We start from the raw sequence: 26,597 nt of genomic DNA, 5'->3' as shown, positions 1-26,597 counted from the left end.
AACTTAAAAAAAGTAAATTTATTTGAAGTTTCAGACTGATATATGTATAGTAAACGTACTTTCATTAATTGTTATATACTATTTTCTGAAAATTACCCTCAGAAACAAAATTATTTAAGATTTAAACCAATAAAATGAAAGTACTTAATAATTATTTTATATTTTTTTTTTTAAAACTTAAAAAAAGTAAATTTATTTGAAGTTTCAGATTGAAAAAATGTTTAGTAAAAGTACTTTCAACAATTATTATATATTATTTTCTGAAAAGTACCCTCAGAAACAAAATTATTTAAGATTTAAACCAGTAAATTGAAAGAATGAAAGTACTTAATATTTTATATTTTCTTAAAAATATATAAAAAAGTAAATTAATTTAAAATATCAAGCTTAAAGTTGCTTTTAATAACTATTATATTAGTATACATTAAATAATTATTTTGTTTTTTGGGTTTTTCTAAAATTCACTGAAAAATAAATATTATTTATTAAGTTTCATACTGAAAAATGTTTTTCTTACGCTTTCTGACTGGACCTCCTGCATCATTTATTACCTATAATGGTGTCTCCGAAGTTTTTTGTGCTTGTTGGGTGTTAACAACAGTTTTCTGTCGATCCTGGCCGGATTATTTTCTTTGATGATGATAAAGCTTAAAGTTTTGTTAATATTATTATATGTTCAACTTACAAGTAGATCTAACATTGTCTCATTGGTTCCACTAAGTAGTAAAACATCAACATTATATCGATGTAGAGCGTCAATGCTCCGAAAATGTATTCTTCAGGTGATAGTTGTACTCTACGACCTCCAACTATTTGTTGTGTGTCGTACATTAAAAACTACAACAAATTCTTAAAAAATTACACTGAAAGAAAATATTATTTACTACTTTTAATATTTATTATACATTATTTTCTGAAAAACACACTAAGAAATTAAATAATTTAAGTCCTAAACTAAAAAATTATGGGTAAAAGTACTTTTAATATCTATTATATATTATTTTCTGAAATCTACACTAAAAACAAGATATTTTGAGGTTTTAAACTATAAAATGAAAGGTAAAAGTACTTTCAATAATTATTATTAAATAATTTAAGGTTTTAAACTAAAAAATGAAATATAAAAGTATTTTTAATATCTATTATGTATTATTTTCTGAAAAGTACATGAAAATATAAAATATTTTAAGGTTTTGAACTAATAAAATGAGAAGTAAAGTACTTTCATTAATTATTATACATTATTTTTTGAAAAATATACTAAAAAACTGTTTAATATAATGTATAAAACTAAAAAATGAAAGATAAAAATACTTTTAATAATTATTGTATATTATTTTCTGAAAAGTACACTAAAAATTTTAATAACTTAAGGTTTTATACTAAAAAATGAAAGATAGAAGTACTTTCAATAATTATTATACATTATTTTTTTGAAAAATATACTAAAAAACTGAATAATATAATGTATAAAACTAAAAAATGAAAGGTAAAAGTACTTTCAATAATTATTGTATAAAATTTTTAGAAAAGTACACTAAAAATTAAATTATTTATGGTTTTAAACTAAAAAATGAAAGATAAAAGTACTTTTAATATTTATCATGTATTATTTTCTGAAAAGTTCATTAAAAACAAAATATTTTAAGATTTTAAACTAATAAAATGAAAGATAAAAGTACTTTCAATAATTATTATGCATTATTTTCTAAAAAGTAACCAAAAAAGTTAAATAATTTAAGGTTTTAAACTAAAAAATGAAAGATAAAAGTACTTTTAATATTTATTGTGTTATTTTCTGAAAAATACATTAAAAAACAAAATATTTTAAGGTTTTAAACTAATAAAATGAGAAGTAAAGTACTTCCAATAATTAATATACATTATTAATGAAAAATCCACTAAAAATAAATAATTTAATATATAAAACTAAAAAATTAAAAATAAAAGTACTTTCGACAATTATTATATATTATTTTCTGAAAAGTCCACTAAAAAAATTTAATAAGGTTTTAAACTAAAAAATGAAAGATAAAAGTACTTTCAATAATTATTATATATTGTTTTCTGAAAAGTACATTGAAAAACAAAATATTTTAATATATTGACTCTTAAACTAAAAAATGAAGAGTACTTTTAATAATTGTTTTACATTTTGATATCAAAATTTCAAAAAGGAAAAAACGTCCTTTTACTATTTTTAATAATTATTTTATACTATTTTCTTGAAAAATACACAAAGAAATCAAAATTAATTAATAAATTAAGTAAAATTTATTTAAAGTTTTAGTCTAAAAAATGGAGGGTAAAGTTAAGTTACTTTCAATTCTTAAATGAGAGCAAATAAACCCAAACCTGTCCAATTAAATATAAACAATTGCTTTATATTACTTAAAATAATACAATTTTATAATTTATAATTAGCCATTTACATTGCTAATTACGTAGAAACTTACCCAGTTCATCATTACAACTCCGAGCCCACATAAAATTAAATATAACAACCGTGAATGCGTTACCATGTACACAATTGTGGCAATTAGTCCAAACATCATGAACACCATCAGGGTTAACGCCAGCATAAATCCGCAACTTGTTATATCCCACTAGAAAAAAATAGTGTAACATTTTCTAATTGCAAAGCCTGGACTTACTTTGGTTTGGCAGGCAAAAACTGAGACGGTAACAACACTCAGAGTTGTTACCCCAATTGCTGCTAGTATTATGTAGGGTTGGGTGGTAGCTGCCAGGAACATTAATAAGTAGGTCTTTGCTATGGTCTAAAAAATGTGACTCGATAAAATAAAGTAGGGTAGAAGTTGGGGGATTTACAAAAGAAAACAGCAAAATAAAGTTTAAGGGGTATATTCTTCTGATTTGTTGGTAGCAAGCTAACATGATCAATAAAATTAGCATAAATGACCTAAAATACAAGTCTTAAAGTCAAACAACCAATTAATTATGTTGGGGGGGTGTACATTGCGATGTAATAAACGAATATGTCCCTCTGGATGAACTCCCTGACCGGCTCCCTACAACGGAAACTCTTAATAATTACCGTGCAACTAGTTGGGCGCCGTTACCTACTTACACGAATGTCGCCACCAAAATACCCACCAAGCTGATGCTCAGCTGCGACGCCAGGATGGTGTACACCTTCTGTATGAACTTGTGCCTGATCTTCTGATTGAAAAACCCCAGCTCGTCCTCGTCGTTGTGCAGCTGCATGTTCCGGTCGTACTGAAACGAAGCTGTGGCCTTTTACTGGCTAACGCTTAAGTCGGGCTTACTCTGGAGTACGGGGGCAGGTCTGGGTTCCGTGGAGGCACCTGGGCTTGCCTGGACTGCGTTATTCGCCCACCCCCTTCCACGGCTGGGTCGTAGTACGGCGGCGGCGGTTGGTAGTACTCGCTGGTGAAGTGGATGGCCTGGGTCTGCACCTTGTTCAACGCCTCCATTTTGGAGTCCATTAGCAGGCCTTGTTTTATTATTAATTTGGTGAGGAGTGGGTCTGGTCCGATGATTTTCTTCCTGATGGTCTCCAGGTCTTCGGATATTACTTCGTGGGCCGTTTTGAAGCTCGTGGAACTGACTTTGCGGTTGGAGGGGCCGGGCTTGGAGTCGGGCTCTTTGGTTTTGTTGATGTTGTAGATGTTCTGTAAGGTGCGCACTGCGTTTAGGTCTTCAGGCAAGTCTGGAGTCAGCTTCGACTCGTCCGGGGCAAGCAATGGATTGGAGTAGTTGGGGAAGTCCTTCGACTTGAACTCCCCTTTGTCATACTGTATTTCACTGTGGTACCTCACAATCGGGTACTTAACCGCAGGCTCCAATAAGTTGTCATAACTAACTGATTCGATGGGTTCTGGTTCGTTTTCGTTACATTTGGTTACGATTGATATGCTCTTTGATTCGTTGATTATTGCCAGTTCTTCAGATACGGATATTCGTGGATGGATTGATGCACTTTTACTTCTTTTTGGGGGAACTTGTGTTTTTGGTCTTTGTACTATTTCGCTGTAATAATAGGATATTTCTTCTTTGGAACTTTTGTCTTGGGAATCTCCCAATTCATCTTCATCCATAAATGTGTATATTTACTTATATAAATTTTAAATGAATGTGACATGAAATGTCAAAATTTTAACAGATTAACAGAATAATTTGTGAATTGATTTCTAGTAATACAAGAAAATGGAAATAAGGTTAATTAATAATAATTAATGTCCCTTTGTTCAACTTTATAATAATGTTACAAATAAATTTGTGGAAGTATAATAAAATTGAATATTAATTTAAATATAAACTGTATTTTCAGTACAATATTTAATTCTTATAAAAATTATTTCTAATAAACAACTAAAAATAAATTAATTTTACCCCTAAATTTATACAATAATTTATTAAAATTAATTAATCAATTAACAACATTTAATCTGTTAAAAACAAGAAAGTTTTATCTGCATTTAGTGTTAAAATATAAAATTATTAGAATATTATTGAAGCATTTTATAAAAATTATTATAAAGTAAAAAATAAATAAATTTTACATCTGAAATAAATAATTTTGTATGATTTTTTTCTATTTTTAATTAATTTTCTGTAATTAATTTATTTAAAACAAGAAAGTTTTATACTCTTACATTATTGAAAAATAAAATTATTAAAATATTTTTGGAGCATTTTATAAAAATTGTCATAAAATAAGAAATAAATAAATTTTACCACTGATATAAATAATTTTTTATGATCTTTATATTATTAATTCATTTTCTGTAACTAATTTATATTTTAATAAATAAAAATTAATTAACTAATAAATTTACATTAAATTTATTTAAAATAATAAAGTTTTATGCTCTTATATTATTAAAAAATAAAATTATTAAAATATTGTTGGAGCATTTTATAAAAATTCTTATAAAATAAGAAATAAATAAATTTTACTTCTGATATAAATAATTTTTAATGATGTTTTTTCTATTTTTAATTAATTTTCTGTAATTAATTTATATTTTAATAAATAAAAATTAATTAACTAATAAATTTACATTAAATTAATTGATTAATTAATTAAAAATTGTCATAAAATAAGAAATAAATAAATTTTACCCCTGATATAATTTTTTATAATCGTTTTTCTATTTTTAATTAATTTTCTGTAACTAATTTATATTTTAATAAATAAAAATTAATTAACTAATAAATTTACATTTAATTTATTTAAAATAATGAAGTTTTATGCTCTTACATTATTAAAAGATAAAATTAATAGAATATTATTGAAGCATTTTATAAAAATTGTTATAAAATATGAAATAAATAAATTGATATTTTTAATTAATATAAATATTTTTTTATGATTTTTCTCTATTTTTTTAATTAATTTTCTATATTTAATTTAATGTTTAAGCTTTAAAAAATAAGAAATTTAAAACAGTATAAACGTATATTTAACGTTGAAATTATTAAAAATAAGAAAATTTGTATATTTATGTTATAAAGGTGTAAAATTCTTTTAAAAAAATATTGTTTAAATATTTTAAAAATATTAATTAATAGTTATAGAAGTTTTTAGGAATATAAAATATAAAAAATAATAATTTAAGGCAATGTAAAACAATTTTTTATGATTTTTCTAGTTAGGTTATAATCTACAAATATTTTATAAAGTATAAATTTTATTATTGTCTATTTTTTAATTTACTTTATTACCCTGAAATAATTTGATATATAATGTATGAAATAAAAATGAATTAATCAATTAATTTAACGCTATTAAGGTATAAAATTATTAATAAATTATTTGAATGGTTTATTAATATTATTTATATCTTTTAAAAGTTTTTAGTAATACAAAATACGAAATATATTAATTTAAGATTAATTAATTTAAGGTTTAAGTTAAATAAGAAAATTTACATTTATATTATTAAAATATTATTTTCTTTCAATTTAACTGTGAGGCAATTTTGAGTAGTTTTAGGTAATAAATAAAACAACATTAAGCTGTAAAGCTTTATTAAAAAAGTACGCATTTTAATTTTTTAAAGCCACATAACAAAAACGAAAGTGGTGTGAATTCCATTAAGTGAAAACGCCCAAAGCACCATAAAGCAAAAATACATTAATATTTCAATACAAAAAACTCATAGAAAATAAATTAACTTCTCTAGTAAAAAATAAACAAAATTAAAAACAATTTGTAATGACTAGTAGTTGTGCATATTGTGTATGTATAGATAATAAAAAATAAAAAAAAGTTACAAAAACAGTCACACACATTGCGCACAAACACCTCGAAGAATTTAACATGTAAAATATATCAAAAAGCAAGAACAAACGTATATATATTCGTATATATATATAGTGATAAAATATATTGACTTAAAAACAATTAAGGAATATTATTAAGCTCCCCTTAGCTCCTCTATCTTCGTGTACAATTCGTTTTGCGAGCGGGCATCACTGACAGCGATAAGCCTACTTGTTTCGTTCGACTTAAACAGTTTCTTTTTACTCCCTGAGACGGTGATTGTTATGCCCTTCGGCACGATTTTGGCCGGATTCTTCAGTTCGTCCCAAGTGAACGACCAGTCAATCTAAAAAACGTTAAGTAAATTAATTAGTTTGCTGAGGACAAGAGGGTTAATTCAATGAATTACCTGCCAGGTTCCAAAGACGTCAACGTAGTTGATGTAGGCCAGGCGTTTGTCGGTCAGCAGGACCACTTCCTTCTTGTTGATCTCGTGGAAGTAGACGTAGATGTCTGTGACAGCAAACTTGCCCTTCTCCAGTTCGACCAGCAGTTTTTGTCCTCGGGCGTCTTTGGTGTTGTACGGCTTAACCAGGCTGTTTTCTGAGATGAATCTTGGTTGGCGCAGCCTTGTGACCTCCTCTGAACTATCAGTGGCTCTGCAATTAAATTTAATTAGTGGTTAATTAGGGCAAATTGGTTAGGATGTACCTTTTGACTACGTCGAATGATGTGCTGGCAAAATCAACAATGCCAGCAGTGGGTCTGGCAACTAAGCCAATGGCACCCTTGCCTAGCCCCTTGAAGAAGCCTTCCACACCCTCCTCTTTGGCTCCAGTAACAGGTTTAGTGAACACTCCAGTCACACCATCAAAAACACCCTACAAATTGTCTAAAATAGCACAAATTTCTAAGGCTTAACACAGTAACTCACCATAACCAACCCTTTTCCACCACGAGCAAAGTGCTCCTGCACATTCCCGGCCTTCTTGTTCAGCTGATCACGTCGCTTACGCTGATAATCTTTGTCGAAGGTGAGCGCCGCCAGGCCCTTACCCATGGCACCGGTGATCTTGGATACGGCACCGGCGGCCCCGCCCACCGTGTGCCCGAACAGACTGCGCACGCCCAGCACCAGACCTTCGGCGAACTCGCCCGGACCTTGAATGGCACCCTAAAAATGAATGTTTTTATTATTTTTATTGACTTTTATCAATTTTATAGTAACATTAAAACAATATTTATAATTATTTATTATTATTTAGATTTTCCATCATTATATTTAATTAATTGAATAATAATATAAATGTTTAACAATGGAAATTGTACTAATTATAATTTATTACAGTAAAATTAACTGATTTTAAACTAAACTTGGATTTAAACGTACGTTTTATTTAAAATTTACTATACTTTAACATAAAATTGTTATTAATTGTCATAATAAAGGTTTTAAACAATCAAATAGGTAAAATTTGTTGACATAAAATGAGATATTTTAGTGGATTTCTGTCGCCGAGTGTACGTAATTGCAAAAAACAAAGCGTTGACCAATCGCAATGAGTGCATACGCATGGAGTGATTCGTCACTGAGTGGCGTCATAATATCAGTCAGTCTGTTATCGACGCGCGTATCGATCGGACGATCGGTCAAATTAATTCGGTTGTGATGAACAGTTTAGTGTGTGGTTAATCAGTGTTGTGATTAGTGCCCTATTTATTGGATATGGATTACTGCTCTTCAAGGTAGGTTTATTATAAACCATTTGTTTATGGATTTTTTTAATTATTTAATTGAAACTTAAATGAAATATTTTATACATTTAATTCTCTTTCATTATTATAGGATTATGTCATATTAATTTATTTTATTAAATTAAAAGTTTAAGAGCTACATACATTTACTGTTTAATATTTAAACCTTATTGAATTAAATATTTTATTATTTATTTTTATTTCGTTACATTATTTCCAATTTTTAAATTTTATTTACTTTGCATAACAATATTTATGATCATTTAAACCATTGTTGAAATTCTTTATTAATTGTTTATCATCATTTATTTCTATTTTTAAATTTTATATCTTTATATAATATTAATTCAATTATTATTTGTTATCTATTTATTATTTAATATTATTTATTATCTATTTATTATTTATTTATTTTTTAATATTTATTATTTATTATTTTTTTATTTTTTAATATTTATTATTTATTATCTATTTATTATTATTTAATTATTATTTATTATTTAGTAATTATTTATTATATACTTGTTAATTTTTATTATTTTTGTATTATTTATTATTTGTTATTTATTTTTTAATATTTATTATTATTTATTTATTTATATGTATATTATTTATTATTTATTATCTACTTATTATTTTTTTATTATTTCTTATATATTATTTATTTATTATTTGTTATTTATTATCTATTTATTATTATTTTATTTTTATAAATATTTTCTAAATTATATTTATTTATAACGATGTTTTACAATGTAAATTAAATATAAATTTTGGGCTTTAAGCAATTAACAGTTACATAAAATAAATGAATTAGTAAATTAAATGATAAACAATTAAGGAAATAATTCTCACTTTGGTTGTGTAACTGACATTGAAAACAGAGTATTATTCAAAGAATGACTTTTTTCAATCGTATGTCATAAAAAACATTGAGTACTGTATCAATATTAAAATAGATAAACATGTTTTCTTTATTGTGTTATTTTTATCAAAAAATATAAAGGTAACATGACTGTTCAGTTGTTTATTTTATTGATAGAACATTTAATTTTGTAGACATTAACAACAAATTTATCTTATTATTTATCTTTTTATTTATATTACAGAATCTTTTGGAGTCACTGGGAATATAAATAAATAATAAGCTTTACTTGTGTTAAACATTGAAAGAACAACTTTTTACAATAACTATATCAAATATTTTTTTTATAATATAGAATTTAATTTTTACTTGAATAAGTAAAATATTGAGAGCATATTACAGAAACAAAAATAAATAGAAGAATTACCAATATAAATTCTTGAAAATATAGACATAATTAAATAAGTAAAGAAATCTTGATTAATTTTGGGAAAAACAAAAACAGGTAAAAATATTTCAATATAAATTAAGACTTCAGAAACTGAATTTGAACCTCATCAACAAGTTTTACGTTATTAAATAAGTCTCTCAAAAGTTCTTTCTTTGGTTAACACATTTAGAGATTTTTTATTTATTTTCTCGTTGATTGAATGGTGGAAAAGGATAAGAACAAAGGCCTTGCACACATCTGGACCCAACCAACCATTGGAAAGACGACAAGGCAACAGGGAAAGGGCAATAAAGGTATTAAATATTAATTTTACTCATCAATTAAACAATGATATTAATTGGATGTTTTTGTATTATTTCAGGTAGGTCCAGAACGAGACTAGTTAACTTGGCAACTGGCAACGCAAAGTAAGTTTTTGAACGTATCAATACAGGTTTTTTTAGTCATTACATCACCACATAACTCCAGTTTTTACTATGTCAATCGATTATTTTAGGTAATTTTTCTAGACAGAACAAATTACTGTCTATTTTCAGTGTTGTTTTGTAGTTTTTTTAAAGTTTTAGTCAGATATCTTTTAACTTACATATAAAACAAGACTGGTGGATTTAATTTGATCTCTTCTCCACTATGATTATTATTTTAACGATTTGAACTTTATGAAATATGAATATAATTAATTTAAATTGAGAATACTGATAAAACAAGTAAAATATCTTATTGAAATGTCTAAGAAATTAACTCAGTACATAAAAAATAAATATTACCTGGAACGGCTCGTAGAAGAGATCTTCTACCCCTTTGGTGATGCCCAAAACAAGTCCGTAGGGGTTGCCCAGCACATCAAGTCCCAAAATCAGCACGTACAATTGTTTAATGGTTTGACCCACGTAGTGAGTCGTGGTCTCGCTGATCAATTGGTTGCGGGTCAGGAACATGTAGTCCCTTTCGAAATACGCCAACCTTAAAAAAATACACTTTAATCACACCCATCGGATATTTAGAGAGTTGTATTACTTGAAGACGACGTCGTTCATGTCGGTCAAAGTAACACCGACACCCTGAAGCAGGACGTTGATGAAATTATTAGTTTCGGACATCTGAGACTCGCCTCCTCCCAACGAAAAGCTGACGTGCACCTTCAGGGGTGAGAAGTGGAGCAGATCGTAGAAGTTCTTCTGTTCTTTAAGTGACATTTCGGCCGCGTGCGAGTACAGGTTTTCGTTCACCAGGTTGACGTCTTTCAAGAACAAGTCACGCTGCAAAAATTAATTCGATTATTAAAAGGCTTTAGATTGTATTAAGTACGTACTTCTTCTTCGTAGGTCTTGGGTTTTTGTTCGAACAACCCTAACAAGGCGTTTATGAGACCCATTTCTACTTTGATGTGGAACTCCTGCACCAACACTTTGAAGTACTTGTACTGTTTGATTTGGCTGTTCTTCATTAATAGTTGTACTATGCTCACTTCAATGAACGGCTTCATACCTATTTAATATAGAATAATGTTAAACATAGAATATTATTATGATCCATTGAAACTCACAGTCGTTAATAGCAGCAACACTCTTGGGTGGCGGTACCGGGGCCAGGATAACCGGGAACAGACAATCGAACATCTGATTGTCGATTTGAATCCTGTTAACTTTGATGTGGAGCTGCATCTGATTGGGACTGGTCTTCAGGTTAAGCCACAATCCGGTTTGGTAGCAACGTCTGATGTTCCTCTTGCCCGGCTTGTAGTACTCCATGGTTTCGAAGTCGATTTCCGTCTTGCCGTCGACCGAGACTCGATGCGGTGGCTTGTCGCCAGCCATCACACGGTTTTGGTACAACTGGTAGGCCTCCTCGATGTGTTCGCTGTCCTTGCTGGACAACTGCACAAAAAGAATTGAGGTCAGAGGTTTGATTAATGATTTGATGGTTTAATTAATTAGTACCGGCTTGAATCGTTTGGATTTGAGCTTGCACGTCTCCCAGATGATGCCCGAGCTGGCGATGGCCACGTACAATATTTCCTGTCTGATGGTGTTGTTTACCAAAGACACACCAATGCCTTGGATCTGGACGTTGATGTCTTGTTGGATGAGCTCCATCATGCTCGACGACTGGGCCTGTTCCGCTATAGTCTTATCACCGGTGAACAGCAGCACCCTTTGCATCCCATCCAGGAACGAAGCCCAGTAAATGAGGCTCTCGTCCTCCAACGTGATTTCCCCCAGTCCGTCCTTGCGCAGGTCATCCTCGTATTCCTTCTTCGGGCTCTTGAGCCACACGAGCTTTCTGGGTCCCGAGGGGTTCTCCCAGGTGTACAGTTGGCAGTGCTTGGGGGGTATGTTCCACTTTTGTACGTGCTCCTTCTCCCACACCTCAATGGTGTCGCTGGTGTCGTTCACTATCAAGGCTGGAGCTATACCCTCTTCGCAGCTGGCGAAGTTGACGTACACCGCCCCTTCGGTTAGCTGCACGTCCACACTAATTCCGCCGTACTGCCGTAATAAATCACATTATGTTAGAATTAAGGTTATTAATTGTTATGGGGGTCGTACCATGTTCTTGAGCTTCAGCAAGGTGGTGTGGCTCTCGGTGTACAGGAAGTGGGCGGTCACCTCTTCGGTGCCGTGCACCCGCACCCTCATGCACTTGTCCTCCTTGTCGCTGCGGGGCCAGAAGGCGGCGCACGACTTGGCCTCGACGGTGATCCACGGGTCGGCCGGTCGGTCGAACTCCTGACAGTCGATGGCGTAGTTGGCCTGGTTCAGGATCACGTAGTAGGGGGTGAAGGTGATTTGTTTCGTTAGGCCGTTGTAGGTGAGCTGGTTGTGGACGCCGATCTGCAATTATATAAGGATGTGGCTCACCTTGTCTTTGGTAGCTAATTAAAGTGGGTTACCTGGTAGGTTTGGTCATTGGCCTCGCATATGACGGTGCCGGAGGAGCCGGCGACGTCCAGCGAGAACTTCTTGGACCATTTGCCTTGGTCCACGCATATTGAGGCCTTTTTCTTGCCGAAGAAGTTTTTGGCGTTGAATGAGAACATTATTGGGCCCTTGAAGTCCGGTGGGTGGTGGATGCAGTTGGTTTCTTCGTTTTGCTGAAAAATTCATCTTGAATTACCATCACAATGTATATCAAAATTAAATAAAATTCGTTAGTAAAATAATAATAATAAATCATGCATGCTTGGCTGATCTGCAAATAATATTAATTACAATTGGATGTTGATTAAAAATCTGTTCCTTGTCCCAAAAACCTTTATAAATATACTTTAAATGTGTGCCCATCAATGAACAGACTTTGGTAGGTTTTGTTTTACTTCTTCACTGTCCAAAATTGTCTTATTTTTGAATTTTAACTAAGATAATTTAAATATCCATCTTGTGATTAAAGATTGAAGCAAAACAAAATCATTTTTGTTTGAATAAATAAGCAAAATGTGCCAATTAATTGACTAGGATACCTGGGGATCTTCTTTCGTTGCCTTTTTTGATTTCTGGAAGTAAAATTTAAATAAAACTGTCAGTGATGTTAATTTGGAAGAATACCAGACGATAATTTTCTTTATTACAAAACAATTTATTGCCAATTTACACATAAATTTTTAAAGAACTATTTCTGACTTATTTATTTATAATTTCACCATTTTTTAAGATAAAAAATGAAACGAAATTAAGAAAAAGTGGATTTAGATATTACTGATGATTTTATTGATGAAATTAATTAATTTTTTATACTCCTACTGATTATAAAATCTTAATATTTGGTGTATTTTAATCCTAACCAATCCTATTTAGATAAAACATTAATCGACAAAGATTTTGAGGATATAATCTCAATTTATAATCGATTTTGATCATAATTATGAATGATTTTGTTGTAATATCTTACTTTTAAGTAGTTGAATTTTAATTTAAAGTAAAAATACTTACAATATATCCAAGAGACACTCCGGTTTTGTTGAGCATCCAGAAAGGACAGTACAACTGCATAATCTCAGATCCACTGGTATTAATGCAGTGCACACCCAAGGCAATGCTCATCGACTTTTGGCTGTCGTGACTGGTGAACGTCCACACAGCAAACTCCTCCTGCACCTCCAGTATTTCGTTCCTGCACACCCACTCCTTCTCCAAGTAGTTGGGGATCTACAAAAAGGCAACATTGAAACGAATCCTCTGAATTTATAATTAGTACACGTACCCGGATGATCAGGGCCGATTTTCCGGGTATGGCGAAGCGCAAGTTCCACGTGTGACCCGCCTTGATCTCGTACTCGTCCGAACGAGACTCCAGATTCAAGATAATGTCGACCGGCAGGCAGTTGGTGAATTCGATGACCGGTCGCAGGTGGATGTTGTAGCAATTGCTGACCATGGTGTGCTTGTTGGTCGACTCCATGTACACCTGCTGCATCTCCCCCATGGCCTTGATTATGTAGTTTTGAGACCCGGACTCGGGTGACCTGGGCGGGCACTGCAGCAGCTTGGTGACCACCAGGTTGTTCTGCAGGTCCTTCCACACGTAGGGGGTGGTGCTGACGGAGAAGTTGGGCACGGCGAAGAACAGCTCGTTGGTCTGCGTGTAGACGGCTGGCACTGGCACGTTGATGTGCCCCTCGGCCGGCACGGAGGAGATGAATTTCAGTTCGTTGCCTTTGTCGGTCATGTGGTACACCTCTATGGGTTGTCTGAAGTGGTTGTACACCTTCCGGGACAATTAATATAACAATTTTAATGAATAAATTATGAGACTCACTTGAATTATGCTGCGTAAAGTGATGACCGTCAAACCGTTTTCCAAAGTGACGTGGGAGATTATGCCCCAATTGTCGTTGGTGTCCCCTTTGTAAATAAGTGGGAAGTATCGCATCTCTGACCTCAAAACCGGCAGCGACAAAACTGTATTTTTATCGTTGACCTCCACTTCTAAAATGTAATCCTCCGGAGCCAAAGCTTGGGAGAACTGCTCCCGCAGCCTGACCGTGGACATCAGACGTTGCTCCCCTTTAAGTTGGAGGAACACCGAGGCCGTACCCTCCAACACGACCGTTTCCAAGTCAATGACGCTCCTTCCTTCGTTGTACATGGCGAAAGGTCCCTCCTTAAGGTTCAACGTCAACGTTAAGCCGGTTTCGTTGACGACTTTGTAGGAGGCGTCGGTGCGGTCGTCCTCCTTGTGCTCCAAGTCCACCTTGAGGGCGTTGGCGAAGGCGTTGCCCAGGTTGGTCAGCACCTCCAGACACGTCTTCGTCACGGTTATTTCGAGGCGGTTCTCGGATATGACGTCGATGTCGACAACGGAGCTTTTGTCTTCTCGGTTGATGTCGTCGCTGCTCGTGCCGCTCAGCACGTCCTCTTGTTCGTTGATGGCCATCTGTGTGGATTTATTAATCGGTTATTTAGTTGTTCTTGTAGAAGGTGTTGTTGGTGTTTGGTTACCTCGACTTTCAGTTCCCAAGGGACGTAGCTTAGCTGGCCGGCTGAGTCGAATTCAGTCACGGGTTCGACTAAGGGTTCCCATAGGGCTAATTTGCTGTTGTAATAGCCCACTTCCAAGGTCAAGCTTGCTTCCATCACCATCTACAAATAAATATGTATAAAATGTATGGAAATTATTATTATATGAAGTTACCTGGGAGCTCCAGTTTCGGACGCAACCCCTCAAAGAGGTCTCGACCATGATCATGGGCAACGTTTGATTGCCGACACCGGCCTCCAACGTTATAGAAACGGACGACACGGACACTATGCACATCTCATCCAAACACTTCTTCTTAAGCAGCTGGAAGTCTTCGGTGACCTCCGAGGCGGCGTCCGCTGAAACCAATCAAACGTTTACAAGACAAAACCAATACAACAAATAAGAGGGTCGTACCGGTTTTCAGGTACCACGGCTCGTTGTCCTCGTAGCACTGTTCCTCCCAGATCGTGTTCAGGTTCACCAGCACCTCGCCGACCTCGGGGGTGATCTCCTCCTTGGCGGTGGCCGTGCTGATGACTTTCGACAGTAGTTCTATGATGGCGGGGGACACGCTCAGGTGCACGTCCGTTACTATCAACTAGAATAGCCACCAAATTAGCTCATAACACTCTAAAAATTCTACAAGACAAACCTCCAAGTGGAGACCCTTGTCTTCGGGAGTGGAGCCCGCCAGGCTGATTGTGAGGGGGTGCAAGATGTTCTTCTTGGAGGCGTCACGCAGCTCCGGGTTGTAGGTGCATATGTACATTTGCAAGTTGGAGATGGAGCCGTTTACTACTTGATGCTCGTCGTGGATGCGGTATTTCAATAATACTTCATTCTAGGCAACAAATTTAAGAATGAACATTTTGTTTCATTCAATTTCCAGTTACTTACATTCAGCACAATGGCTTTGGTGTTGATGTCGTCCGTCTTTTCAATCAGGATTATGTCAGGTTTCTCAATCTTAAGGTTAATGGTCATTTGCTGTTTATTGGCCAGGTTGGGCGGCTGTTGGGCCTGTGCCAATTTGTGCACCGAAGTGGCAGCCTGGGACTTCTGTATCTTCGTCGTCGATTCCGGCTCGTCCACTGGAGGCTTGAAGAAGGCGGCCAGTTTCATCAGGTAGTCCATCGAGAGGATCAACGTGATGCTGTACACCCTCAAATCGACTGGAATTCAAACGTTTTGAAACACCACAATTGAATCATTTGAGAGGTAAACCCACCGAAGGTGTCGAGGTCCTTTTTCTGGAACGTCAGGTCGATCATGCTCCTGCCGGTCAAGCTTTCTTGACTGCCGTAGGGGATTGGAGTCCTCTCTATCAGGCGGTTGAGTTTACCGTCACGGCCTGGGCGAATGTCGGTCAGCAGGTAGTCGACGAGGAGGACGCTGGCCACGATGGAGCCGTCCGTCATTATTCGGCCCTTGCTCGAGAGTCCTTTGAGTGTGAACTGGGCCAGGCCTTGGGTGCCTCCGGTGTTGGATTGTTGGGATTCGTTCAGTGCGTTCTCGACAAACTAAATCATTTTGTTGGGTGTTAGAAAGCTTATTTTAAGCGGCGTTATTAGATATTTTTAAGCAATAGGTTTGGGGGTTAAGAAGTAAGGGGTTATTTGCGGCCTGGCGAGGCACAAGCAGCATCCATCAGATGGACTCTGAAGTTCAGAACTATATAAATGTAATGTGAGGAGTTTTGAAACACGTGCACAGTTAACAATTAACAATTAATTAATATTATAGCTACACAGCACACTAACTATTTGATGTTATTAATAGCAAACCAACATAAATACCTCATCCTCCTCCTTGTAGCCAAAATAAACACAAAACAAATTTAAATTGGACCAATTCAGGGGTAAATCATTGTATTAATTCTTACCGAGCTGAACCGGGACCTGGTGGGGTTGGTGGTGTTGTGCATGAACTGCTCCTGCAGCAGCTTAACGTCCAACGTGTTCATGGCAAAGGTGAATTTCAAAAATTCATGGATTTCCTCGTCCTTGTTGTGAACTACGGCGATCTGTTGTTCGGAGATTAATTCGTTGGCCGCTGTATTGCTGATTGTCGGTGAATGGGGTTGTGGCTGGGCGTCGCCCTCTGCCAGATTGCCGTTCAGCACCCCCATTATTTTGTTGTAGCTCGTGTCGTGCAGCACCACCTACAAATACATCAATTAATTAACATTTTATTACTGATAATTTTACGTTAGGAACTGACTTCTATGGTTTTTATTTGGACTGTGATGTCGATGTCTGGGACGCCTCTGAACCAAGACGTGGACAGGTTCCTCTTGACCATCACGGTGGTGGTCAGCGGCTTCAGCACGGTCGTCTCCGAACCGACCTCCCGTTCCAAATTCAAGACGACGGTGGAGATTTTCAGGTTGCTGAGTTTGGCACTCAGTTCGTCGATCACGGCAGGGTTGCCGACACTGTTCTTCTCCGCCAGCACCGTGAACTTGTTGGTCAAGGCTATTTCACCCAGATCTATGTAGAGGACTTCGAAGCTTTTCGAGTCGACTGGTACTAAAATGATTGGGGCCTTTAGGTTGACCTCCAGGGATATTTTGACGGCCGACTCGTAGGCGGACTTCATGTTCTCCTTGGCGTTCTGGGCGGCCGCCTGGGACACGGTGATGATGGACTGGCGGGCGTTTTGGAAGTTGTTCAAGAAGCCCTAAAATATTCAGAGTTTAATGTGTAATCTTGAAAACTGTTGAGGTAAATGTACCAAAACGGTGGAGACGAAACGGTTCAGAAAGACGATACGAATGGCCCCCAGAGAACAATGAACCAGCATATTGGGCCTTTCGTCCTCGACTCCTTCTTCGATGTTGTTCATAACCAGGTCTATCTTCATGGTTTCTTGCGTTAATGACTGCACTATCTGTAAACAACCAATAAAATTGTGAATTTAAAGACAAATTTCAGCTAAGAAAAGTCCATTTTTCCACTAAAACATTTCAAGAAAATTACAAAATTAGAGTGTTACCTTGGAGTGGACGGTGAAGGCGTTGGTGTCCACCACCGACAGTTCCTTAAGCTTGGCGTTCACCTGAGTGTACGTATTTTTAATTATGACTTGCGACTGCACCCCCTTGATGGCACAACCAAACAACTCCCCTGTGTCCGACCCGAACATCATTTTCAACTCGTTGAAGGACGCCGACAGTTTAAACTTGATGGCGTCCACCACCTTTTTCTTCTTCGACAACGACCCGCCAGTTTTGTCTGAAGCAAACAAAATTAATTATATGTGTGTGGTTCAAATTTTTATGTGCCAAACTAACCTCGTAAAGAACGAATGCTGGAGGCGAGGCTGGTGTTGCTCTTCGTCAGTGAGCTCTTCGACAACCCCTTCACTTCCGGGTTGCTGTCGTTCATTAACTCCTGTATGTCGTTCGTGAAGTGCAGCAGCGACGTAACCGCCTCCTGGTGGACGTACACCAATAAGGTGCCCAGCTCCAAGTTGAGGGTTATTTCTGAAGACTTGTACAAGGTGTGGAAGTCCGGCGACTTTTTGCTAGCCTACAAGTCAATATTTAGCCCCACAAGCACATTTTATTATTGACTACAATGGTAACCTGAATGAAGTTGACTTTAAATAAGGCATCGGCGGAACTGGCCGTCTTGTTGGTGACCAACTGGACGACCTTTCCACTTCTGTTCTGCGACAGGTTGACGCTGTCCAAGGAGACCGACACTTCGGTGGTGTACATCTTCTGGCGCAGCCCAATTGTCAGCAATTTCAACTCGAAGACTGCTAGCTGAGTAATGGGGGACTGGACCGTCTCCTGACGATTAATAGTGATGCACAGCTCTGGAAATTAGTTATTAATCCAATTAATAACGTCTCAAGTTTTGGGGCTGGTGATTTACCTGACATTTCAAAGTTGGCCAGGAATTTAATGAACTGCTGCGCCACATCAGACTCCTTAACTTCCTCCTTGACCTTTTCGTGCGGGTCCTGGATGGCCGCCTGTATTAATTGATTCACTGAGCTGCGGCTCAAACTCCTCTGCAAATAAACAACGTGCTTATTACCAAAATACAGTGGTTAGGGTAAAACGACGTACAGTTAACGAAGGGACAGTCTCCTGAGCCGCAGAGCTGGGCAAAGGAATGCTGTAGACCAGCGACATGAGCAGCATGATCCTGGAGTCGGCGATGTTGACCTGTATCGACGGCAGCACTCCTGAGAACTTGTGCAGAGGGATGCGTGGGTCGTCCTGTATCAGCGACTTGGCCAAAGTTACTTGCAGACTGACCGGATTGAGCAGGTGCATGGAGGTGGTGGTGGAGGACATGATGCCCTCCAGCCACTTCTCGTCGCTCTGCGCCACCACCACCTGCATGTTGTTCAGCTCGATGTTGAACTGGTCGTAGGCGTTCTCCGTGATGCTGGCCAGGATCTCCTCCTGCGTGTTGCCCTGCGCGTGCAGCTGCTTCACGTCCAGCCGGTCCAGTTTGCGGGGCAGCGAGTACATCTTGATGTTACCGAGGTTCACCACGAGCACGTTTTCGGAGCCGGTGTACTTGCCTCCGTAGGGGATTATGACGTAGGGGGCGTTGAAGTCCAGGTTCAGGTCCAGTTGGATTTGCTTGTTGATGGCGTACTGGAGGCCGGTGGCGGTCTTCTGGCTGACGTCTGTTAGTTTTTCGCCGGCTGCTGCGGCCATTCTGTGAAGAAGTTAATTTTTTTCTTAAATTTTCACACAAGAAAGAAAATTATTTAAAATTTAAACTAAATAATGAAGAATAAGAATAGTTTAAAACTGAAAAATGAATGAAAATCACATTTATTAATTAATTTAAGAGTTTCAAATTAATTAATAAAGGATAAAAATACTTTTAATAAGTATTTTATGTATTTTTTCTCAAAATTTTATAAAAAAATTAAAGTTATTTAAACATTCATATTGAAGAAAGGTGAATATAATACGAATATGAACATTTTTAATAGTTATAAAATGTTATCAGTAGTGCAGTAGGATTTGGAGTAGCTTACTGCGCATGCGCAGACGTCGGCTCATCTTGTTAATACACAGAGAAGACTAATTAACAAAAAATAAGGCTATATTCAGTCAGAATATAGGTTATTATTAGATATTAAATGATTTAAATGATACGTACTCATCGATTGTGTCGTTGGAAGGCACCGTAAAAATGTCGGTGATTTTAATGATGGTCTGCGCATCGTAGACGATCCTCAGCGGCTGCGCCTTTATGTGGATTCGTTGGTCGCACGTCGAATTCAACGGGTTCATCTCGAAGTCGACCTTCAGCAACCCCTGTTCTTTTGCATCGGACGAAATTAGCTGGGGTATGAAGTCTTCTTCTTGAGGTAAGCCGTAGGTGGTGAAGTTGTCGATTTGTACGCTCACTCTGGAAGTATTTAAGTAGTTAATTGCACTCTTTAATGGGGCAACGACTCACTTTAAGCCGTTTCCTGTTGGTCTGGTTTCGACTTTGGACTTGACGCCGGTGAGCTGGGTGTTGAGGACTCTGGTTACCACGTCTTGACTGTCGTCGAACAGGCTGATTTCGAGGGTTCGTAAGATGAACACCAGGGAGTTTTCGATGAAGTCCTTGGGGAAAATTGTGGGGGCGGCGTTTTCTTGATAACCAATGGCTTTGTACATTTTGGCCTTCTCTTCCGGCGTCAGAGCCTCCTGCATCATTTTCACTAAAACAATCATGAAGTGTTAACAACGTACGTCTATTGTACAGGGTGCTTCATGCACTGTTATTAAATAATTATACAAATAATTAAACTACAACATCATTTGGTGCCGTTATGAGTTTTTAAGAAGCATGTTAACAAGGTACATCCAAACAACAATAGTAATTTGAGTTGTTCAATTTAGTAATTTAGGTGGTTCAAGAAGCCAAAAATTTTTAGAAGATTGTTGTTAGCAGCGAATTTGTTAACGTTCCCAACTTACTAAGTTCGTTACTGTGGTTTTGTGGTTGTTTTATTGTGGTTGCAGAATCGTAACCAGCAAACCACCACATCCAAGATTTAATTTCTTCCTCTAGGTCCCCCATATAAACAATTTTTATTTAATTATTTGTATGAATCAAGATAACTGACTTGTAATGAGTGAGTTAATTTCCTCATATATTTTTACCTGTTAATACTTACTTATGTCACTCTTTGGTTCTTCATTTGATGAGCTGCTCCACAACCAATTGAGCCAACCAGATTTCTTCTTCGTTTTGACCACCCGTTCGTACTCTAGGTCGCACTGATTTCTGATTATAACAATGTTAGTTACGTCTATTTTCTTCTCACAATCCTCTAAAGTGCATTGCTCAGCTTTTTCGATCTACAAAGACAAACGTTGATCAGTTTGAATTAACTACATAGTGGTTCCCCACATACTTTGTTGTCCAGCTTCTTCAAGTAAAGGCATTTGTACTCCCTCAGCAGGTCTCGATACTGCCTCATGTGGTCCCAGTCCCAGTTCCGTTTCTTCCTCCTCACTTCCGACTCCAGCACACACGTGTATGCGAAGTGCCACCACTCTTTGTAATGACCCTTCAAATCACGAACCAAAATTGTACCACTCCAGAGGGGGCAACGCTGATTTACTCACCTTGTAAGAGTCCACGTTGGGCCTGTACTTCCTGAAAGGTATACCCTTGCTCATGATGTTCATGGAGTCGGTCAGGGCGATGATGTCGTAGTACTGGGTGCGGCTGACGCCCACGAACAGCTTTTGCATGTCGAAGTTGAGCTGGATGCTGGGCTCGGAGAAGTTGTCCAGCTCCGGTTTCTGGTTGATCTTGACACGTGCCATGGCGTTAATGGGTCCCAAAACTACAAACAGAGGGTTAGAATTTCATTTTTGTATGTAAGCCTAAAAAATACCAGAACAACCCAACCTAACCTAATATTTTAATAGTTTTTTAACTGTTTATTTACCTCTAAATTAACTGATTTCATATTGTGCATCTTTTGAGTCATAATATGCACAATTAATATTATTCCAATGTCGATTTAACTATATTTTTGTAACAAAACAGCCCAACCTAACCTCAAATTATAATTATTATTTTATTGACTGTTTATCTGTGTCTAAAATGACTAATTTCGTCTTGTGTATCTTTTGAGTCATAATGTGCACAATTAACATTAATTAGTGCAAATATTCCAATGACAAACACTATCTATATATTGTTTATTTGCGCTAATTTAAAGCAAGGATCTTAATCCAATTAGATGTCCTAATAATACTTACTGAATTTGTTGTTAGTATTATTATTTTTAGATTGTATATCGGCAGGTAACTTTTTACATAGCTCAGGTACTGATAAGTCTCCATATAAAGTAGTCTTAGTATTCCAGTAAAGTGATAAAGACTCCAATTCGAGTATCTAAAAATTTACAATGAAACACTTGTTGTTGTCATACAATAGTCATTGTTTACCTTAAATATTTTGGTGATGTCAGCTGTTGAAATGGCTTTCTGCCAGTTTTCATCTGTGGATACCACCTCGAGTTGCCCCAAAGTGACACCGATGGCAAAAGGATTGGGACTGGTGATTTCATCCTCGTATCTAATGTGAATGTTTTTGATTGAGAAGCGGATGTTCTTTACAATTTGTATGGAGAGCTTTTCGACAAAAGTGTAGTCGGTCTTTGGTTTATCTAAAAATATTAGTTGGATCACGGTGGCTAATTTTATAAACAGTCTGACCTTTCTCAGCCTCTAATTTCTTGGCGTTTTCAACCGCCAGTAGTTGTTGTAATTTCCTTTCGTATTCACGTTTTTCTTCTTTGAGGGCATCGTAGGCAACCTGAGCATTTGGTTGTACAACTAAATATATGTCTTCTAAGGTTATCAAAAACTCGGCACCGTATAAATTAGTCCACGGTATTTTTAGGGCAAGTTTGCCTATAAAAATAGTTTTGTAATGATTGTGAAACATGTAACCCAGTTTATTTACCAATTTTGCCAAAAACTGTTTGTACCGGCAAGTCTAGGGAGTCAAGAGCACTTCTTTTTAATATTAGGTCTGTGAATTCGACGTTCCCTACAAATAAACGTGTCACTAAGGCTGTGTTTTTAGATTTCACACAACTTACCCCCCCATATTCCAACGTTTAGCTGATTTGTGTCTAAGTTTTCCACATAGGGCCCCAAATACTTGTTCAGAAAATAGGTTAGGACACTCTCGAACACCATCGTGAATAATTAAGAAAAATTATCGTAAAAAACATGTAAAAGTAGGAGTGCTCAACACACTCCTACCGAAAGGAAACGATAAAATCTATTATGGGTGATGATGACATCAACCCAAGGTTGCTATCAACATTTCCAAACTGTGTGACCTATTCGCACGGTTAATTGGCCCGGATCAATAATCAAAATATCTCTAATTGGGGCCTAGTGAATCACATATGAGCCGTATTAAAAGACATTTAATCTTCGAAGACGTTTCGATAAGTAGGGCACATACAGCCAACCTGAAATCAAATATTTAAATATAAAACAGGTCCGTCGGACAAAGATTAAGCATCGAAACTCGTTCCGGGGCCTGTCTAATAAAAATTTATTACGGGAGCTCCAACATTGTGTTATATACGTTGATTTTTTCGTTGTAAATATTCAATCTTTTCAAATACTTTCACTTTTCAAAAAAGTAAAAGTGGCGCCATCTATTGACGACTTTTTGAACTGTTACTTTATAGATAATCAAATCACAAGAGAACACATGGAGCCATCTATTGATAACTTTTTGAACTCTTAGATTACAGATAATTTTATAATAATTTTGTGGTTATTTAAATGTTATATACAGAGTGACCCATTTAAAAGTGGGACAATCCCCATAAAATTTGTATTTTTTATTGGACTTTGACATATATTTTGTGATACAGACTGTTTATTTGGACATGAAAATTTAAAACCGGAGAAAGTTATTAATAAAATAATATAAATCTAAAAACAGGATGTTCTCAAAAATGTTTGTGCTGCTTATAATAATAAAACAACAAGATATTTATAAAAAATATATTGTGTAAAATACAATAAAGGGTTTAGTGATGGAACAGACGTAAATTCGTGTGTGCCAAAGTTATTTTGTGGTCGTTACATGCCTTGATAACATCGGCGTCGTTGGTCGATCCAGATGGACTTCCAATGTAGGAAACGCCACTCTAAAATGAAAAAAAAAAGGTTACATAAACATAAAGGGAATAATAAATAATGATCCTTACCAGTCTTGCTCTATCCACGTTGTCGCGGAAGGGGAAGAAAGCGTCGGAAGCCAAAGACACTCCCGACAACTTTTCCAACCAGGTCCTCTTCTCAGCTTCTGTGAAGGGGGTGGGTACTTCTTCGTACATGGACTCGAAGAAGGCGGTGTCCATGTCCTTACCCACGCTGCCGTTGACGTAGTTGTCGATGGCGTTGGAGATTTCGGCCCTCTTGACGCCCTTCTTGAACTTCATGTTGAGGACTTTGGGGTGCTGTCTCAGCCACCAGTTGTCGGCTTTGTCGCCGGCGAGTCTGGTGCAGTGGATTCTGGACTGTTGTCCGGCTCCAATGCCGATCACCTGTCCATCTCTGGCGTAACACACTGAGTTACTTTGAGTGTACTTGAGAGCTATGGTGGCCACGATCAAATCTCTAACAGCATTTTGAGGTAGATTCTTGGTGTCAGTCACAATGTTTGAGAACAAGCTGCTGTTGATGACGGCATTGTTTCTTTGCTGCTCCAACGTGAGGCCGAACAAGACTTTACGTTCAATGGGGCTTGGTACGAAGGTCGGGTCAATTTGGAGGATGCAATAGTTTCCGTTCTTCTTCTTTTTTAATAGCTCGAGGGCTTCGGGCGTGTAGCCCGGAGCGATGACGCCGTCGGAGACTTCACGGGAGATGAGTCTGGCGGTGGAGTGGTCACACACGTCGGAGAGGGCGACGAAGTCGCCGAAGGAGGACATGCGGTCTGCTCCTCTGGCCCTCGCGTAGGCGGTGGCAAGGGGGGTCAGTTGATCGAACACGTCGTCGACCATGCATACTTTGGCCTGTGCAGAAAATATGTCATAAAACAAAAAGTTAATAGTTCTTTCAAAGTACTATTTGTAATAACCAAGAATCCCAACAAAAGGTCAAAGGTTTAACACAAGTGATAAAAACATACTTATTGGCCAACCCGCGTTAAAAATAAGTCGAATGTACGTCTATTAAAATAATTACTGTGATAACTGTTGAGTAAAAATTGCATCACATTGATAAAAACAAAATTAAATTAGGAAAACAATTCCACGATAAGATGAATATTGTCTTAGGTCGTACTTACTTGAGTGGCGTCCAGAGGGACACCGACAGCGGCACCAGCGGGCGACACGTGCTTGAAGCTGGTGGCGGCCGGCAGACCCAAGGCCTCCTTGAGCTCCTTGACCAGTTGCCAGCCGTTCAAGGCGTCGCACAGATTAATAAACCCTGGCGACCCGTTGACAACCTTCAAAGGCAAGTTGGGTAAGGTGGTGAAGATCTGTGCCGGCTTCTGGTGTGGGTTCATGCCGTAGCGCAGGGTCATCTGCGAGGTGTTGGCGGAATACTGTTTGCGGAAGTAGTCGGTGATGGCCAGGTCGTACTCGCTGGTGTGGGTGAAGGCCTTCAGGGCGAGGGACTGTCTGGTTTGCTCTGTGGTGTCTTTGTTGGGGGAGGTTTTGATCTCGTTGATTACTTTGTCGTAGTCGTTGGGGTCGCATATTACGGTCACCCTGGCGTGGTTCTTGGCGGCGGCACGCAGAAGTGTGACGCCCCCGATGTCGATGTTTTCGACCGCATCTGCTATTGTTACTTCTGGTTTGGATACTGTTTCGACGAATGGGTACAGATTACACACCACCACTCTGATTAGGTCGATATTTTGCTGCTTTAAATCTGCTAAATCTGATGGGATCAATCTGTAACAGTTAATACAATTAGAATCCTATTAGAATATTGATTGTGACAGTTACCTGGAAAGAATTCCACCATGCACAGCAGGGTGGAGGGTTTTGACTCTTCCCCCAAGGATTTCAGGGGCCCCAGAAATGTCTGACACGTCTTTAACGGCCAAGCCGGCATCACGAAGACTCTTTGCGGTACCACCACTGGCCACAAGTGTGAATCCCAAGTTTGAGAGGTTCTTTCCCAAGTTCAGGAGGCCAGTTTTATTTGACACTGAGATCAAAGCTGAAAATTTCCATTAATATTAATTAAAATCATGTACCAAATTCAAAACTCTTAGTTAATAAATTAAAATTGATATTTTTAAAAGTGCTTAGGTGCTTAAACATAAATTTAAAATGATCAAAATCATTATTTTCCGGTCTATTAAAACATTTATCAATTAAATTATGTTACTATAAACAAATATTCCGGCTTGTTACTGAAATATTAATAATATTTTATGTAAAATATTAAATTTATGAGGTTATACACGTGCTTACCGAGATTTCCACCTGTTGCCATGGTTGCTGTAACAATTAGTACACTTAAGAACACTCAACACTGATCACTGAAAGGTTCACTACTCGAAGCAATTGCTTAATTATAAGTGAGTAGGGGTCGATCTCCCGCGAACTTTTATTTGTATTGTTTAAGCAATAGTCAGAGGTCACATGTGATAAACTTGCGAAGCAACAAAAACATGTTTTCTTATTTGTATTTATTTTGTGATGTAATGTATAACGTAGAAGCGACAGCAAACTGTAACTAGAGTATTGTGTTATTTTTAGACAAAGCATTTTTTAAAGGTGAGATCTGGTTTGTCTACCTTTGAATACAATATGTGTTATTCATGGTTCAT

At 36.6% G+C, this 26,597-nt stretch overlaps 3 protein-coding genes across 6 annotated transcripts; all 3 read right to left on the bottom strand.

The window, feature by feature from the left end:
• Positions 1 to 324: 324 nt before the first annotated feature.
• On the bottom strand, positions 325 to 4,136 carry LOC109605003 (protein lifeguard 3). 2 transcript variants are annotated; one of them, XM_020021560.2, is made up of 9 exons: positions 3,291 to 4,136; positions 3,092 to 3,240; positions 2,979 to 3,032; positions 2,833 to 2,923; positions 2,655 to 2,780; positions 2,457 to 2,606; positions 686 to 837; positions 518 to 630; positions 325 to 464 (listed from the first exon to the last, which is right to left on the bottom strand). In XM_020021560.2, the coding sequence occupies exons 1-7, from the start codon at positions 4,080 to 4,082 to the stop codon at positions 694 to 696; spliced, it is 1,506 nt and encodes a 501-aa protein (XP_019877119.1). In that variant the 5' UTR covers positions 4,083 to 4,136; the 3' UTR covers positions 325 to 464; positions 518 to 630; positions 686 to 693. The 2 variants fall into 2 exon arrangements, with proteins under 2 accessions (XP_019877119.1, XP_049820437.1); XM_049964480.1 differs by lacking the exon at positions 686 to 837 and having other exon boundaries at positions 518 to 647.
• A 1,865-nt stretch (positions 4,137 to 6,001) lies between these two features.
• On the bottom strand, positions 6,002 to 23,203 carry LOC109605002 (intermembrane lipid transfer protein Vps13-like). 3 transcript variants are annotated; one of them, XM_049965710.1, is made up of 40 exons: positions 22,879 to 23,203; positions 22,740 to 22,826; positions 22,490 to 22,687; positions 22,220 to 22,440; positions 22,031 to 22,166; positions 21,386 to 21,609; positions 21,172 to 21,327; positions 20,932 to 21,115; positions 20,732 to 20,821; positions 20,223 to 20,472; positions 19,920 to 20,171; positions 18,863 to 19,466; positions 18,666 to 18,804; positions 18,371 to 18,606; positions 18,077 to 18,314; positions 17,779 to 18,017; positions 17,518 to 17,673; positions 17,005 to 17,463; positions 16,667 to 16,945; positions 16,013 to 16,304; positions 15,682 to 15,956; positions 15,437 to 15,625; positions 15,199 to 15,382; positions 14,956 to 15,140; positions 14,763 to 14,903; positions 14,080 to 14,697; positions 13,525 to 14,028; positions 13,254 to 13,469; positions 12,785 to 12,817; positions 12,218 to 12,418; positions 11,874 to 12,158; positions 11,265 to 11,813; positions 10,871 to 11,201; positions 10,637 to 10,812; positions 10,342 to 10,583; positions 10,092 to 10,287; positions 7,188 to 7,427; positions 6,965 to 7,134; positions 6,663 to 6,912; positions 6,002 to 6,599 (listed from the first exon to the last, which is right to left on the bottom strand). In XM_049965710.1, exons 1-40 carry the CDS (start codon positions 22,976 to 22,978, stop codon positions 6,408 to 6,410), a joined length of 9,717 nt encoding a protein of 3,238 aa, XP_049821667.1. In that variant the 5' UTR covers positions 22,979 to 23,203; the 3' UTR covers positions 6,002 to 6,407. The 3 variants fall into 3 exon arrangements, with proteins under 3 accessions (XP_049821667.1, XP_049821668.1, XP_049821669.1); XM_049965711.1 differs by lacking the exon at positions 12,785 to 12,817; XM_049965712.1 differs by lacking the exon at positions 20,732 to 20,821 and having other exon boundaries at positions 22,879 to 23,202.
• A 589-nt stretch (positions 23,204 to 23,792) lies between these two features.
• LOC109605665 (bifunctional purine biosynthesis protein ATIC) lies at positions 23,793 to 26,396 on the bottom strand. The gene is made up of 5 exons (XM_020022259.2): positions 26,239 to 26,396; positions 25,765 to 25,981; positions 25,098 to 25,710; positions 24,013 to 24,822; positions 23,793 to 23,952 (listed from the first exon to the last, which is right to left on the bottom strand). Exons 1-5 carry the CDS (start codon positions 26,258 to 26,260, stop codon positions 23,833 to 23,835), a joined length of 1,782 nt encoding a protein of 593 aa, XP_019877818.2. The 5' UTR covers positions 26,261 to 26,396; the 3' UTR covers positions 23,793 to 23,832.
• Positions 26,397 to 26,597: the final 201 nt, after the last annotated feature.

The sequence above is a fragment of the Aethina tumida genome, chromosome 3 (assembly GCF_024364675.1).
Source record: "Aethina tumida isolate Nest 87 chromosome 3, icAetTumi1.1, whole genome shotgun sequence".
Taxonomy (NCBI): domain Eukaryota; kingdom Metazoa; phylum Arthropoda; class Insecta; order Coleoptera; family Nitidulidae; genus Aethina; species Aethina tumida.
Note: the sequence above shows the minus strand (reverse complement) of the source record. Positions and strands in the feature narration are given on the sequence as shown.